General features: G+C 36.7%; 1 protein-coding gene and 1 pseudogene across 5 annotated transcripts; both read left to right on the top strand.

The window, feature by feature from the left end:
- The first annotated feature begins 256 nt into the window (after positions 1 to 256).
- LOC133777737 (protein SENSITIVE TO UV 2) lies at positions 257 to 14,470 on the top strand. 5 transcript variants are annotated; one of them, XM_062217464.1, is made up of 12 exons: positions 268 to 749; positions 1,048 to 1,086; positions 1,995 to 2,104; positions 2,739 to 2,809; positions 2,908 to 3,257; positions 4,314 to 4,382; positions 4,573 to 4,655; positions 12,410 to 12,760; positions 12,854 to 12,960; positions 13,108 to 13,256; positions 13,528 to 13,724; positions 13,963 to 14,470. In XM_062217464.1, the coding sequence occupies exons 1-12, from the start codon at positions 369 to 371 to the stop codon at positions 14,222 to 14,224; spliced, it is 2,169 nt and encodes a 722-aa protein (XP_062073448.1). In that variant the 5' UTR covers positions 268 to 368; the 3' UTR covers positions 14,225 to 14,470. The 5 variants fall into 5 exon arrangements, with proteins under 5 accessions (XP_062073449.1, XP_062073448.1, XP_062073446.1 ...); XM_062217462.1 differs by having other exon boundaries at positions 2,739 to 2,818; XM_062217461.1 differs by having other exon boundaries at positions 2,739 to 2,818; positions 2,905 to 3,257.
- LOC133780910 (5S ribosomal RNA) lies at positions 10,521 to 10,639 on the top strand (annotated as a pseudogene).
- Positions 14,471 to 17,467: the final 2,997 nt, after the last annotated feature.

The following is a 17,467-nucleotide window of genomic DNA, read 5'->3' as shown; positions in this document are numbered from 1 at the left end:
AAAAAGCAATACTGTATATTGTGTATATTGTAGTAGTACAGTGCACAATTTTAAGAAAACTAGATATAAGAATTGGGATATACAGAAAACGTGAAATTTGTGTTTTTTATCTCGTGGCATAAAATGTAATTTAGTTTTTTAAAATGAGTAACCAATCAATTATTATTATGGGTACACAATTTTTATGTTTTTAGATTTATAAAATTGTATAGATCTCTAAAAGAAAAAAAAAAGAAAGGAGGGTTTAAAAGAAAGAAAGAGAAATATAAAAAAAAAAATTGAAAGGAAAAAAATGAAATTCCCTTTAAATTAAAAAAAATGGCTGAAGAGAAGCAGCGGGAGGGAGTGAAAAGTGAAGAAAGCAAACAATGAGCGAAGAGGGATTCGAAGAATGGGATGCAGAATTCCTGGATCAACTCATCCAAGTTGAAGAGCTTGCTCTTTCTTCTTCTTCCTCAACCGTCATCCCCAATCCCAACCCCAACCCCAACCCCAACCCTAACCCTTTCCCTAATTCACATGCTCACCACTCTTCTCATTCCCTTTTTCCTCCTCCCCTGCTTCGCAATCCCCCCAGCTACTCTCCCCCTCGTCAGCTTTCTCAGAGGGCATCTCCCTTTGATTCTTTCCCTCGCTTCTCCAATGGCACCGCCGCCAAATGTACTACTACTACTGCTACATCTCTCTCTTCGGCTCCGACTCTCCGGCGGTCGGAGGTCGACAAAGAACTCGAAATCGAACGCTTAAAGGTAAGGATTTTGTGTATTGAGTTGATCAGTGTATTGTGTCAAGTCTTCTTCTTTTGAACGGTTTATGAGACATTCTTGATAGAGTGGAAAATGGGAAATGATCTTTTTTTTTGTCGGTAATTCTTTCTATGAATTGGATTTTGGTGCGTTATTCGTTATGTATGTCTTTCACAAAAAAGGGGAGCTGAGCTTTGGGTGGCCAATGAATGCAATTCTTCAAAGAGTTTAGATAATTCTGTTTAGATTTAAGAATGAAATAACCGAAATTTTGAGTGCACTTGATGAATTCTGAATGCAGAGGGAGCTCGGACTTGTGTCGAAGCAGCTTTCGAACTTGGTATGTTTCTTACTCATTTTGTTTTGGCTCATATTGCTATACCTAGACAAACTTATAAATACTCCTTTGTAGAATAACTAATTATAAGTAGCCCTGTTCGAGCTTCCATAGCTTATATTGCTCCAAGTTTATTTAGTTGATATTGGAATTCGGGTTTTTTCGTATTAACTTTTATTTTTTGCTGTTTCTTTTGGTGGTGGATTTTTCTTTAGACAACGTTATTGCTTTATCATGGTATCATTGACTGGACATTTTGAGCTGCTATTGAACATTTATAGTACTTTGTGGGCCGAATGCTACTTTTTTTTTCCCTCATATTATAGTATGTAAGGTGTTATAATCTCATGATGAACATTTATGGAAATTGGTCACTTGTTTTTATTTCCCACATTTATTCTTATTACCTATCTTTCAGGTTATTTATATTTTATGCTTACTTTTTGGCGCTTCTGCAAAATGCCATATTATTGTTTGTAACCTCATGTTTATTGTTCATTATTGGGATCATCATGACACTCACATAATCCAATAATTTGAAAATAAAGACTGTTCCACTCTAAAATCCTGATCTAGATTTTTATAATTATAAGAAGCCATGATTATCTTAAAGGAATTCTAGCGAGAGAAACGTTTAAAAGAGAAGTTCTTAATAGAGCTGAAATAAGGTATCAAACTCATTGTGGTAGTGCATCAGGTTCTCATGAGATTTTAACTTTCCCAAGTCCAGCACCCAAACACTTACACCTTTTAAGGGGACATTAGACTTTTAAATAAAGGAAAATGGATTAAAGTGATCATTTCATTACGTTAAGGGCATGAAGCCTCTCATTTCCTTACTGTTTGAAGTCTGCATGTAAATATGTAGCTCTTTTAATATCTTTTGTATGCACTACGTTATTTTCTTCCAGGAACAAGAGTTCTCAGTGCTAAGAAAGAAGAGAGATGGTCATCCCAATAATGTATCTTCCAAAAACAAAGAAAAAGAAGCATTTCTTTTCAATTCTATAGGCCCAGATACGTAAGTATAAACTATCTTTTTATATGTTGTGTCATGGTTGTATGTTATGTTTACTTTTCCTACCACTGCTATTGTTATACTGGAGATGTATCAGTTAACATATTTGTTGCAGTGGGTGAACTTTTATTTTTTGAAATTGGACTCCTTAACTAGGACCCTACAATAGTTGAGTAATAAGAAATTATAACAACTGCTGTATAGGTATCTAGGAGGAACTTGAATCTTAGACTTTGTGGGGCTTTTTCTGTACCTAGGAATAGGATTTTCTTGCCAAAAGCTTTAGGTGAAGTGGGTAGGGGTTTGTTCCCATAAGGTTGAGGTTCATTTCTTTACATACTCCTACCTAGCAATTTGTTAGAGCTTTCTGCCTCCCTAAGATGCAGCTTTTAGCTGGTGGACAAGTATTGAGAATAAAAAAAGGAGAATACGATTTTGTGATTTAATATCATCCTCTAATTTATTGTTTAAAATTTGATCTCACATAGTGAACACTGTGAGGCCCAAGTATTAAGCTTATTTTGGAGGTAGATTTTATGCAAACAACACTGAATTCTTGTGTTTTTTTTTTTGGGTTTGTGTATATTATTGTCTTTAATTTTAAATGTGGGGTGAATTATGAATAATGGTATAACAGGGATGTCAGGGACAGAGAACATGAAGCTCTTGGTGCGGACCATCCTGTGGTATCTCAAAGATTTCAAAATGGTAATATTGGTGAGAGCATAGTTATTACTTATTATTATATTCTTATTGTCTTTTGTCATAATATATTATTGAATAATTCATTTTTATTTATGTAGTAGTAATACCAAGCAGTAAAGCTGCAGGGGTTCAGACAGATGATAGTGGCGTTTTTTCTCAAGTATTCTCAAATGAATTATTAACATCTCTGGATCTGTCCAAGAAGTTGTTAGCAATATGGGATTTTCCCAATGACCAAATATTGGGAAGGAATCTAATTTCTGATTTACTTGTGACTTGCCAAGCGGATCTTCATGTTCTTTTCGGGTGCATGGGCATGAAGTTTTCTGTTGAATCAAAAATGGATTCTCCAGTATGTAGTAGTTCTAATGCAGATCTGCAGTACCCTGTGCACTCACAGCATACTTCGGAAGCTGCAAAAGTATCACATCTTTATTATGTGTTGACTAAGGTGCGGCAGATTATGATCATATGCATACATGGTTTGATGACTTTTTGATCATAAAACATTTAATCCTTACAGTGAAATTCCCTTATGTGAGTTCTAAAACAAACTTAAAGTAATCCCTTTTCCAAAACATGGTGGTGGTGCAATGTTACTTATCTTGCTAGTAGGGTTTTGTGGTATAAATTTTATGTGAATTGTTTCTGGGCTTTATTCAGGTCTGGGAAAAGGCAGTGTGGTGTGGGGGGTTAAGCAGGGATTTTCAGATGATAACTCTTTCTCCAGATTTTTTTTTTATTCTCATTTGTATATTTTCTTTTTGATGAGAGGAAAAATTATTAACAGAAGAAAGAATATTAAACAAGATGATAAGAAATCATCTTTGGTTACAGAGTACTAAGGCATGAACTAAATTTACAGCCAAAGATTCCAGTCACATAGTAAAATCAGAAAAAGAAAAGTAATTAACGTCTTTGTACTTAAAAATCCCTTAGTCTATCCAGAGTTGTATGCCTTACGTTAAGTTATAGTTAACTACAATGCATAGCAACAATTATGCATTGCAGTTTTTATGTTGTCATTACTAATTTCATCTCTTATAAAAAGTTAAAAAGCATAAATAATATTAGTGGTATATTGAGAAGAATAAAATATTAGCCTCTGTATGCGCAACAGCACAAGTATTGCTTAATGTTAGTCCTAAGTGGGGGAATGACTGTTCACTGAACCTGCTAATGTTTCTGCTCACATCAGTCATTGACTCATTATCATTCATATCCTTGACTTTCGTACTTCTCAATGTGGATACACCACTTTTTTCAATATGTGTATATGCCACTCTGTCAGTTCAGATCATAAACTTTGAAGACTTTTGAATCACATGTAGATGTAGGTATATATCTGTAATGCAACCTAAGAAAACTGAATAGGACATTAAGATGGTGTGCTGGGGCATGTTCTCTGTTTATGCTCACTTGGATATGGGTGTTGCCATCCTCGACTTTCAGCCTCAGAAACTTTCCAACCTTTTAGGATTTTATCTCACATTTTTTTTCATTGCAGATCAATAATGGAATGGCAGATCTGGAGGCTTTGTTGGAACCGTTGCTTAATCTTTGTATCGTTGAAAGTGTGAGTTGGAGAATTCTCAATTTTCACTTGACTCAAATGAAATGACTGCTGAAAATTCTTATATATGCTTGTAGTGGTAGTGTCACTGCTATTGTTTACTTTTGAATCTTGATTAACTTATTCAGTTTTATATTTTTGGTTTAATTTACTTTCCTGTAAGCTGCTGATTTTTAGTTTGTTTCTGTTGCAGGTTACCATTGTTCATAGATCGCTTCGTATACTTCATATGTTTCTCAAGCACCTTTTGAGCTTTGAAAGGAAATTTGGAGATAGGTACTGCTATTTTCTGCTCATATCAAGTGGGTTAAGTTGCTTAGCTTTAGTATACTTATTTAAATTATTAAGAAAATAGGAAAGTATTCATGAAGTTTGTAACGGATAGCTGAGAAGGTTTTGCTAGTGAAATGAAGTATTAGGTTGGAAGAAAGAAACTCTTAATTGAAATACTCGCAATAACCAGAACCAGATTCTAGTCTTTATTATAACTTAGAAGATGAATGAAAGTGCATTCGTTCATGCTAGTTTATTACTCATGTCATGTAATCAGATGTTACCTTCATCTTTCTTTTCTTATATTTTTTAAGAGATTAAAGAATGTGCTGTCATCTATTTATAGTTGTCTGTGAAAACATCGTTTGAGGATTAACTTTCATGAGTGAAGAGTGTTGTTATGCATGTTTTGTGGAAATTCTGAATTAAATTACTGATATATAGTTTTTTTTGGGTAAGAAAGATTTAATCTTTAACTAATCTGGTAGATTAACTGTGTTTTAGTGTGTGTGTATCCCTTGATTTTTGGGATGGTTATGCTGATTTGATTCTTTACTTAATTAGTGAAGATTTGTATGGCAAACAAGCCTTATTTCTTTAAATTGCTATGTACTGTCTATGTACTATGTAGATCATTGTGGAGTAAAGATTTTTGGTTCCCTAAATTATCTTTATTTTATTAGATCAAGAAATTTTATCCTACCTCTCTACAATGGTGAGGTGAAATGTGGTGTTTCCATGACTGGAGATAATCCTGAATCTCCAACTTCCGAGCAATCTCAAGTCTAACTTGAGTCTCCTAATCCTTCGTCACCACTGAATCTGGTAGTGTTTTTTCATCTCTCCATATCACAACCCACAAGTTGGATGGGAAAAATTAACTATAGCGGGCACAATCTGTCAAGATTGTTAAATGTGGTCGAGAAAAATTGGCCACATCACAAGGGAGCTTGTTGCTCCACCAATTAGTTCCACTTACAACACTTTATTTTTTTAAAACTAGGCTCCTCGCCTATTCCTTCAATATTTGGGGACTAGGAAACTATAACAATTGCTACATAGGTACTCAGAAGGAACTCAAACCTCAAAGCTTGTGGGGGGTTGGAAACCACATGCCTGACCATTTGAGCTACCTCCTTGGTGTCCCACCTAGAACAGTTAAATGATTGAAAAATTTACTTTCTTGCTTGGCTTATCAACTTTATGAAGCCATAGTTTAGCTGTCACTTCCTTTTCTTCAAAATGACAAAGAAGTTTGGGATGCAGCCCATCAAATGTATTCACATCTTTGAAACGCTTCTTAGATTTTTGAACCACAATCAAAGATAAAAGGCTATGAAGTAATTTAGTGACTATTTTTCTGACCTCCAAGATTTATGGCAAGAACTTGGACTTATTGATGATGACTCCTGTTGTGCCAAGTGCATTGTCAAACAATGGTGCAAGCTTGAAAGTGAACGTGTTCATGACTTTTTGTTCGGACTAAATTGAAATCTTGATGAAGTTTGTAGTTGTGTGGTGGTTTGAGATCCGTTCCCCTCAACAAAGGAAGTATTTGCTGAAGTACGACGTGAAGAGGGACGTCGTGACTCATGAGGTGATGTTAGTTGATGTACCTCTTTTCATCCTACTTGGATCCACCTTGGTGTTTAAGAACTTTACTCATATGGAAAGTCAACTAGAATTCACACATGAAGAGGTAGGGTGAACAACCTTGATGTGATAACTGTAGCCGACCTAGTCATACCTGTGAGAAGTGTTGGAAAGTCCCACCTCATCTGGGGAAGCACCTCCACCACCTATAGCCAAGACTTATCTATTAAGCAAAAGACAATTAGAATTGCTTCAAAAGTTCTTTAGTTCCTTTTCAGTGGCATCACCATCCTCTCAACATGATCCTACCGTGAGCAAAAGATCTTTAGTTCCTTTCAATAGCATCACCATCCTCTCATCATGATCCTATTGCGAGCACAAGTTTGGTAGGACAAAGAGGTAAACCTACAGTGACTTTAAAATCACATTTGGAGAATTATATGATTGGTAATACTTTACTTTTCTGTACTTATACTTTTATAGGACCTTAGGTCAACTCTTACCATAATCCAAGAGCAACAAAATAGGTAAACTAACATGGATAATCCAAGAGTTTGTGGGGGGTTGGAAACCACATGTCTGACCATTTGAGTTACCTCCTTGGTGTCCCACCTACAACAGTTAAATGATTGAAAAATCTACTATTCTTGCTTGGCTTATCAACTTTATGAAGCCATAGATGCCATAGATTAGCTGTCACTGCCTTTTCTTCAAAATGACTGAGAAGTTTGGGATGCAGCCCATCAAATGTATTCACATCTTTGAAATGCTTCTTAGATTTTTGAACCACTATCAAAGCTAAAAGGCTATGAAGTAATTTAGTGATTATTTTTCTGACCTCCAAGATTTATGGCAAGAACTTGACTTATTGATGATGACTCCTGTTGTGCCAAGTGCATTGTCAGACAATGGTGCAAGCTTGAAAGTGAATGTGTTCATGACTTTTTGTTCGGACTAAATTGAAATCTTGATGAAGTCTGTAGTTGTGTGGTGGCTTGAGATTCGTTCCCCTCAACAAAGGAGGCAATTGCTGAAGTACGACGTGAAGAGGGATGTCGTGACTCATGAGGTGATGTTAGTTGATGTATCTCTTTTCTCATCTTACTTGGATCAACCTTGAACTTTACTCATATGGCAAGTCAACTAGAATTCACACATGAAGAGGTAGGGTGAACAACCTTGATGTGATAATTGTAGTCGACCTAGTCATACCTGTGAGAAGTGTTGGAAAGTCCCACCTCATCTGGGGAAGCACCTCCACCACCTATAGCCAAGACTTATCTATTAAGCAAAAGACAATTAGAATTGCTTCAAAAGTTCTTTAGTTCCTTTTCAATGGCATCACCATCCTCTCAACATGATCCTACAGTGAGCAAAAGATCTTTAGTTCCTTTCAATAGCATCACCATCCTCTCATCATGATCCTATCGTGAGCACAAGTTTGGTAGCACAAAGAGTAAACCTACAGGTAATACTTCACTTTTCTGTACTTATACTTTGATAGGACCTTAGATCAACTCTTACCATAATGTCTCACACAACAAAGAAAATACACTGAGCAATAAAATAGGTAAACTAACATGGATAATCCAAGAGTTTGAGAGCTTGTCTCTCTCCCGTAGCAAGAATGCTGCACATTTACTAAATTGTAATTGTAAACGGAATAAATCAATAGGAGAAATGAATAGGAATAAAATATTGAAAAGTCGGAATCATTATTTTATTATGTTTACTAAACTGATCGGAAAGGGAATCGAAAACATTTTATTTGGATTACATAATTAGGAAAGGTAATCGAAATTCTTTAATTTGACTAAATTGTTCTTTGTAGAAAATGTATATATTTTAAATGATAATATTTTTTAGGCAAAATTTGGCTTTTAATTTTTAATAATAAAAAACAAAATAAAATAAATAAAAATTGATTACAAGTAATGACATTACCTAAGAAAATGGGAGGGGAAGTATTCTCATTGTTTTCTCCCAAATTTATGTAGGTCTTATAAACTATTTCTATTACTAAATGAAAGTAAACAAATGAATAGGAATGATTCCCATTACTTATTAGTAAACATGCCATTACAGCAAAACCTAATTTAATGCCTACCTCTCTCCATCCTCTCTCCTATTTATTTTCTACTATGACCCCAATATAATGTAACAAACTCTAAAAACATTAAATTCTCACCACTTTCTACTAATTGTTAGGTCGTCAATATATTGCACATATTCTAGGAGACACAAAATGTCACTTTAATAATTGTCCTAGTTGTAATTACAGTATTGATACTTATTGTATTTTTAAGTACTAATTGGATTAATGAGTCAAGCAGTCATTCTTTGAGTCAATGACTCTAGTCTTGTTGATATTTGTTTATTATTGGTGGCTCGGATGGACTTTCTTTCCTTGAAGTTCCAACAATGAAAATTGATTCATCCTGAAATACCCATGAAGAGGATCCCATTTTCTGCATTCAAATGGTGTGCTTGTCACCATTGATAGTAGTAGTGGTTCTATGCCATTAGCGCATTGCTTTTGTTCCACCTCAGTGGTTGCCGACTTCATTGCATCAACACAATTGTGTAATCTCTATGGGCACTTGGTTATTTTTATTTGGCTCGATTATTTTAATTTAGCTCGTTGGATGAAAGCCATTCTTTTTTGAGTGGTCAATCGAGTTGTCTTCCACTCCTAGGATGGTGATCTTCAACCTTTTGCACCTCTCACTTCATCAAAGAATTCTTTATTCATGGGAAAATTTAGTTTTGGGATAAGCTTCCTTCGATCTATGTTGAGTTGCAACTCAACTAGCAGTGCCATTAATATTGTCGCAGATATTCATAGCTTGGGAGGACTCCGGTTTTGTTCAAATGTCTCAGCTTAAGTTAGCCACAAATATATTGGATGAATCTCTAGAATTCTAGAAAGTGTTGCTGTTATCGGCTTGAATAAGTTGCTACATAACTGTTTTGCTTGAGTGAAATCAATGTTTAAAATAAGTGTTTTTAAGCCTCGAGACGTATTATTTTTGTGAGGCAACGCTCAAGGTGCATTGAGGCGTAAACTTCAAATATTCAATTGAAAAAGTATTTCTAAAATACCTATAAATATCAAGGTAATAATTCAAAGTTACAAAACATAGCATAAAACATATATGGCTCATAAAACTCATAGCATAAAATGTCATAATAGAAGCTGCTATGTTTGGTCGAAGAGGAAGGCTAGTTGCCAAAAGGGAAGGGGTAATAAGAGGTGGTATTTTTTTGAAAGAAAAATTGAGCTTTTTAATTCATCAAACAATTAAAAAAAAATCCCATATTTTAAAATACTAAAAGCCCATTTATTTTTGGGCTTTAGTTTGGGCAGAAAGCTAAGGAACGCCTTACACCAAGGAGGTGTAAGCCTTCTTGGTTCACCTCCAGGATACGCCTTGAGATGTTTTTCAACCGTGTCACTCTTGAGGCGCGCCTCAGAAATGCCTTTTTAAACAATGAGTGAGATCAATTCGAAATATGTTTCATCAACATCTGGGCTGCAACAATAGAACATTGTCATTTGAACTTGCAACCAATTTGTGGTACTCCATCGTTTCTCCATCACTTGAAATCACTACCAAAAAGATCCACTCGTACGCTTCAAAGCAAGGACTACTTCCATCTCTTCACTAATGTGATGGTAATCAAAGTAATCTTTGTTGAGATGAAGGCAACATGGATCATCTTCATCATTCAGAAGAGGCAACACTGAGAAGTCTTGGTTCACCATGGCAAAAAGTAACTGGGATCGAGGGCTTTGGTACTAATTAATAGGACCTTAGATCAGCTCCTCCTACCTCAATGTCTCACACAACACTCAAACAAAGAAAATATGAAGGTTTTCGAGAGTGGTCTCTCCCTTGAGCAAGAATGCTTTCATAACTAAACTCAATTTCTTCCTACCTTCATACCCTGTCCTATTTATTTTCTACTAAGACCCTAATCCGGTGTAACAAACTCTCTTATAGACTTCAATTCTCACCGCTCTCTGCTAACTAATTCCTTGACAATCCCGAATATGCCTTTACATTCTTACTAGCTGGCTAACAATACAATCCTAACACTCTTATTCAAGAGACTTAATGGTAAGAATAGCTGATGGGTTTTTATCCAAGGTGGGAGGAATGGGTTTGATTGTCATCTCCAATCATATGACACTAAATTATCTATTGATTTCTGAGTTATCATGAAACTTATTGTCTATTAGTAAACTTACGAGAGATACAAATTGTGTCACAGGGATGCAATCATACTAGCACTAATGCACCGGATCTCATCAGATTTCTATAGTTAAGTGTGCTCGGGTGAGAGTAGTATTAGGATGGGTGACCTCCCGGTAAGTCCTCGTGTTGCACCAAAAAAAAAAAAAAAAATCGTGCCACAATTTTTCTTTTCTCATTGTGAATTTCAAGACTTGAAATCAAAGACAGCGATTGGCAATGTTAAGGAATGTGGCAGACTCTTTCTTAAGAATTATTGTAATTCTGAACAAACTCTATATGCAAGTAGTGTGTCATTTCTTGTTTTGTTCAATAAAGAAAGTATTATTATGTTATGACTTTATAGATTAAGACATCCTTATTTTTTTTCTATTTGAAATAATTGTTTCTTGATTTGTTTAATAATAGAAACGCCTAACACTTTCAATGTGAGATGTAAAATTTCGAAACATACGAGGAGCAATTATCCCATTCATGGTCATAAAACATCTCATCTTTTTTTTTTTTTGTCAAAAATTCATTTCATCTTTTTTCTATCATTTATAGGTGAAATTTGGGGTACTTCTCGGGTTAATAATATTTCTTGATTAAAATAGTTACTCTTTTATTGAAGATCATACGAGTTACTTGGCTGTATTTAATGAGATAGAAATCCGATGCAGCTGTGTCTTAAAAAATTTCTTCAGTATGGTCCAAAATCAATCCCAGCTATTATCAATCGTTAGGATTGATAATGCCACAAACTACTTCAATTCAATCCTAGGGTAGTATCTTGCAGCTCTTGAAATAATTTACTAAAGGTTTTGTGTTAATCCACCCCAACAAAATAACTGACACCTATTGGAGGCCAGATCCATCATGTGTAGTGTGCACCATGAATGTCCCAAGTCATTTTTGGAGAGAGGTAATCCTTGTGGCTACCTATCTCATCAACATCATGTTGTTCTATGAATCCTATCCTCATTCTTAAATACTCTCTTCCCTTCCACTGAAAATGTTTGAGTGACTACCTTTGCCTATAACAATCAACCTAACTCTAGCAAACTTGATCCCAAATCCATAAAGTGTCTGGTTCTAGGATATTGCCCCACACAAAAAGGGTATATAGGCTATTCTCTAGTTTACTATGGATGCAAATTTCTTTGAGAATCAACCTTATTATCAAATAATCCACATTTAGGGGAGAACTCAAACACACACGAATGTGGCTTTTGGCTATCCAATGTTACACCTGAGCCTACTTTCATTCTTGAATCCAATGTTCCAACTGAAGATCTGAACCTACTAAATGAGTTGGTAACTGAGTCCCTTTCAAAAGAATCATACAATGAGCCATATGAAAATCTTCATACCTTGTCTATCCCACCCTAGAAAGTTTAGAAATGTTCCCAATACACACTCTACAAATCCATAAACAAACCACTACCAAAAAATATTTACATGTTTATTCAAGTTGGAAAAGAGTCCAAGAAAAGGAGTGTCCTACATACTCCCTGAGTAAACTCGAGTCCAATCCGTTAAGTCCAAGTTCAGAGCGTCTAGGTAACACAATTCATAAATCACATTCTAATAACGACTTAGGTATTCCTATTGCGTTAAGTTGATAATGACTTGGGCATTCCTATTGCGTTAAGAAAAGGAGTAAGATCTTGCACTCAACATCCTATACACTCCTTTATTTCATATTAGGGACTGTTGATTATAGTATAAAAAATGGAAATGGTTGTAGTAGATTATTTCTACCACCCATATTCAGGTGGATATATGATATTCTCTAAAAAAAGTACCTGCACATTATTAATGTCATAATTGTGTTTTTTTGTTGTTACTGCTGTATCACGCTACACTCTTCTTGCATGTTCATGTGCTTATGAACTTTGATTTGATCTTCCAGTGCAATATGCTCAGGGATAATGTCACGGTAGATGGACTTTGTTCTGGGAACAACACTTTAAATCATCCTGGATCTGGAACTGCAGAAAAGACAGATATAATTCCTATTATTGAGGATGAGAACTCTTATTTGTATGCGGGTTATGTTCCACTTGGCACTAAACTCTCTGATAACAAAACTATATATGAGAAGGGAACGTTGAGTTCTGGCCCTGGGAGTTATGTTTCTCGTGTAGACTGGGTTTCTCTCTTTAATATAATGCTTCAAACTGCCATGAGAATTACAGAAGAATCTGCAAGGCTGGAAGCCGTGTCCATTATGAACATTATTTTAATAAGATGTAATGCTTACACTGAGAGGGAAAAGTAAGCACAGAACTTTCTTTTTGTAAATCTATTTAATATTCTAAGGTGCTAGTTGATGCTCTTTAATCCTGAATGAGGGATCACTGGGTGCAGGTTTGGTAATACTCAGGTGTTTGAAAGTATCTTACAACTGCTCAGAAAGGAAACTGGCCTGCATGTGCAAAAACATTCTATTCAACTGCTGTTTCTTCTACTAAATTGTTTGTCCTCTTCCTTATAATTATATCTGATTGTTTTATTGGTGTAATTTTTTTATTGGTGGTTATCTTGCTCATACTTCCTATATCTTGCTCTGTAAAACTGCAGTTTAATGTTTACTAACAGTCTATAATTATTCTCATTTGAAGGTCCAAAACTATTGGCCATGTTCTGCTCTGGTTGTACAGAGGGAAAGTATACTGGTTCCATGAATGAAGACAGGCCAGATTTTCTCAAATTTACTTATACCCTTCAGGGCTTGGCAGATTGTATAGCATGCTCTGGAAATAGTCTAGAGGTAAGAATTCCTGTTATGGATCACTTTTCCTTTTCCAAATTTGTCCCTTCAAATCTTTTGGAAATTGATTTCATGTTGAGTTTGTACTTTCTACACGTTTCAGTTGTGTAAGTACTGGATTTTGTTTTTTTGTGTACAGATGTTGCAGAAGATTATATCTTCACTTTTCACTAAAATTAAGTAGCTAGTTCTCCACTCATCTGTAGAACTATTTTTTATTAAATGTTCTTAGTAGTGTTATTTGTCTTTCTGAGATTCTTGTATATTTCAGGAGTTGAGGCTTCGGAGGAATGCTATTGTTTTGCTGGCTTTCTTGGCCTCATCTGGAAAATCTGGATTTGATATTCTTGTCAGTCATAAACTATCTAAAGATGCAAACTTTCTTATGTTAATTCTTCAAGTAATGGTGTCAGAGATTGACACAGAAGCAACCATTATTCCCAAGTCCACAGAAATATTCAAAGAGAGGTAAATAATAAATACTATACCCGATTGGCATATAAAGTCTTTTTTGTCTCAGTTAGTGTTTTTTTTAAAGCTTCCATTGTTTATTTTTTTAGCACCAATGCTTTCTTATTAAAAGATATTGATTGGATTTCTTATAAAGCATGCATTTGCATAAATGTATACGTTTGTTTTTTGGTAAAATGTTGTGTTTCTTTTCTTCCACATAATGCTTATATTTTGGCACAACATTTGTGTACAGGACATTACTTATGCGGGAGGCACTTATACTTCTTAATAGACTTGTGTCGAATCCTGTTTATTCTGTCCATGCCTTGCAGTTTTTGACGAAAAACAGAGATATGGCTTGCTTGTCAATTGATATTGCAAACAGGTTGTCACGAAAAGATCTAAGTGGTCAGTTTGAATACATGGTGAGGATGACGAGAGAATCTGAAATTGTTGACTTAGCTCGAGTTTTTAAGAAAAGAGTTTTCACATATATGGGAGATCACATAGTATAGAAAATCACGTGCTTTGATTAATTGAAACTTTTGTAAAATTGTCTAGTTTTACTCATGCTAAGTTAGTCACTAGAATCCAAATATTAGAGCTGGGGTTCAGCCATAGTTAATTTTTTTTGATGATGCTGCCCTTGAGTTGTAAAATTTTAATGGTCCTAATGCAGTATCAGTCAAATGCAATGCTGCAATTTTTTGTTTTTAAAAGGAGACGTGATATGTATATTAAAGAGCTCCAATTGATCATAATTACACCACACAAAGGCATTGGTAATACGTTTGATACGTCCTGCATGTGAAAACATGATTCGAGTGAGTAATTGGTTTGAAGGAAATGGGACAAGCAAATCCTAATATAAAAAATCCAAATACCATTTCCATCTCCATCGTCATCTAAGCCATAGCAATATATAAAGAGAAATTATAGTAAATGGTTTGAACAATGACATGAAAGAGCTAATGTTCACATTTTAAAAATTGCAGAGAAATTATTATTTTACATTGTTGATTATTTAAATTGTCATTTTCTATCGTTTTTATTTATTTATTTAAGAGCGTATCACTTTAATATAGTGATATATATATAGTAGTTTTGTTTAATTAGTTTTTATTTTAAAGTTATATTGATTTTTTTTAAAGTTTTTTATAGGTTATTGATATATTATTTTCCAATTAGTATATATATTTATTGTGGTATTGTTTATAATTTTTTTTTGATGATATTTAGTTTCTATCTTATCACACATAATGGTAGTATATAAATTTGTATTATTTTAATGGTAGTATATAATTTTGTTAGCATAGTATATATATTTTTGAGTAATAATTTTGTAAGTTTTGTTGGTATTTATTTTTTAACTCAATATATGTATTTTGAAGTATGTTATATCATTCAACTATTCATAAAAAACAAAAAAAATCAAAATAACTTTAAAATAAAAACTAATTAAATAAAACTTGTTATCCAAAAAATTAGCATTGGAGACGTGGCAAGTGATCCATGGACACGTGGCTGACACCTGGAAACGTTCTACTAGAGTATCGACCAGAATACACATTAGAAGCAGTGCGAACCTGCCTTACCTGCGACCAGCCTGGTCGATAGTTCCGCATACAAGGCAATATTAATGGGAAGATCTTTGTGAATCCCGAATTTATCTCACACAATCTCCTGAGTATCCGGTTATTCAGGAAAGAATATCTGTAACAATCTTTTGTAATCCCCCTTGAGCCTATAAATAGGAAGAGATAGCTCAAGGGAGGGGACTTTTGGCTTTTGAATCATTCGAGACTATAGTAATTCTCCTAGTAATATTGTATTGTTCTTCAGAGATCAGTGAAACTCATTGAACCCAAGTTCTTTGATCACTCATCTGATTTTTTACATCAATATCAACCTAAGTGGACGTAGGTCATTACCAGATCCTGGGGTCGAACCACTATAAAATACTGTGTCTTATTTACTTTTGTCATTACGTTCTTCTCATTACTTTCATTAATATCAAGCATATTCTGACTCTGTGTCAGTTGGCCAAATCGTGGGTCAACATTCTGGTGCTTTCATTGAGAGCTTGATTTATCGTTGTTGAGAAAACTAATGGCGAAAGATGGAAAGAAAACTGGACAGGCGGCCGCCACTGCACCGTCAAACCCGCCGCCTCCTCCTCCTCCTGCAAGCATGGCAGAGGATGAGCCACAACTGGACTTTGAGGAGGAGGAAATGGATGATGCAACGCTGAAGAGTACCCTGGGCGCGTTGCAGGAAGAATTGGCTAGTCTGAGGGCCAGTCAAGAAACTGCCGCTGAAGTTATGGCGCGGCAGCAGCAGGAGATTGAGCGGCAGCGCGCGGAGTTGAGCGAAAGGAAGGCGGAGGCAGACCGCCGCCAGAGCGAAGCCATGGCAGCCCTCGAGGCAGCCTTGCTATTGGCTAGAAATCAGGCTGCATCTGCCTCTCAGCCTGACCAATCTGTGAATGGACCACCCCAGAGGGGTCCAAATCCAAGCCCACCGATCCAGCCTTCGAGTCCGCAAAGGCCCGAGCAGCCTCAGATGCCCCATGACGATGTCCCACTGGATCCTGAGGCACAGCCACCATCCCAAGCTACTCGGGGTAATCCCCCGCAACAGAGGCAGAATAGGGCCGAGCATGAGCCTCGCAGCCCTAGGCGCCGTAGGGATGATGGGTTGAACCTACCGAACAGAGGTCAGTACCCTCCTGGAAACAGGAGGGACTCAGAGTTAGGCTCTGCGGTCCGGGGCCCCCCACGGCACGATGATGCACGGGGACACCATGACCAGCGCAGGCCACCCTCTAACGCTCGGGACGGTTCAGCCAGGAACGGACATCGAGGGAACAGTCGATCTCACCATAGCCAGTCGAGGTTCAGAGATGGCCACAGATATAAAGAGGTCGACTCAGGCAAAGGGAATGCCGGTGGGAGGAATGAAGAAAGAGGTAAAGGCATGAGCCAGGTACCTCAAGATGACCAACCAAATAGACAGGATGCTGGGGGGCAGCCCAGACAAAATAATGTCTTCAACCGGCTCGGGGGTAGCGAGCAGCGGAGAAGAGAAGAGGACCTGAGAGATGTACTCAATGATCGCTGTGAGAGGCATGGCGAGAATGTCCCCCCGGCAACAGAGGCTACAGCGATTCCTGCCGCTGTGCAGGCCCAGATAGACGCCCTCAACCAGGCTGTGCAGCAGCTGGTCGGGGGAAGGACTACATACATCGACCACGATAGGAGGAAAGGCACTTCTTTTGTACAAAGGATAGCTAACGCTGAGACTCCCAGCAAATTCAAGATGCCTACACTTCCAAACTTTGACGGATATGGAGACCCAGTCTCGCATGTCAATAAGTTTGAAATTCAAATGGACATTCAGAAAGTGTCCGAAGACGCTCGGTGCAGGATCTTCCCTGCAACACTTTCTGAAGCTGCGCAGGAGTGGTTCTTCAAATTCCCTCCCGCAAGCATTGTTTCCTGGGAAATGTTCGTACGGGAGTTCTACGGACAGTTCTATGCTGGTCGTATACACCCGACTGAAGCAAACCAGCTAGTCAAAATTCGCCAGCAGGATGGGGAGTCAGTGAAAGACTACATCCAACGTTTTATGCGAGCAGCAGCTGGAGCGAAGACGGTCGGGGACGAAGGGAAGATGATGGCCATAACTGCAGGAGTAAAACGTCGTTCTCCCCTCTGGAAGAGTCTCCGAAAGGAAGGGGTGAGAACTACCCAAGAATT

The sequence above is a fragment of the Humulus lupulus genome, chromosome 5, assembly GCF_963169125.1.
Source record: "Humulus lupulus chromosome 5, drHumLupu1.1, whole genome shotgun sequence".
Classification (NCBI taxonomy): domain Eukaryota; kingdom Viridiplantae; phylum Streptophyta; class Magnoliopsida; order Rosales; family Cannabaceae; genus Humulus; species Humulus lupulus.
This window is presented reverse-complemented; position numbering and strand designations above follow the sequence as displayed.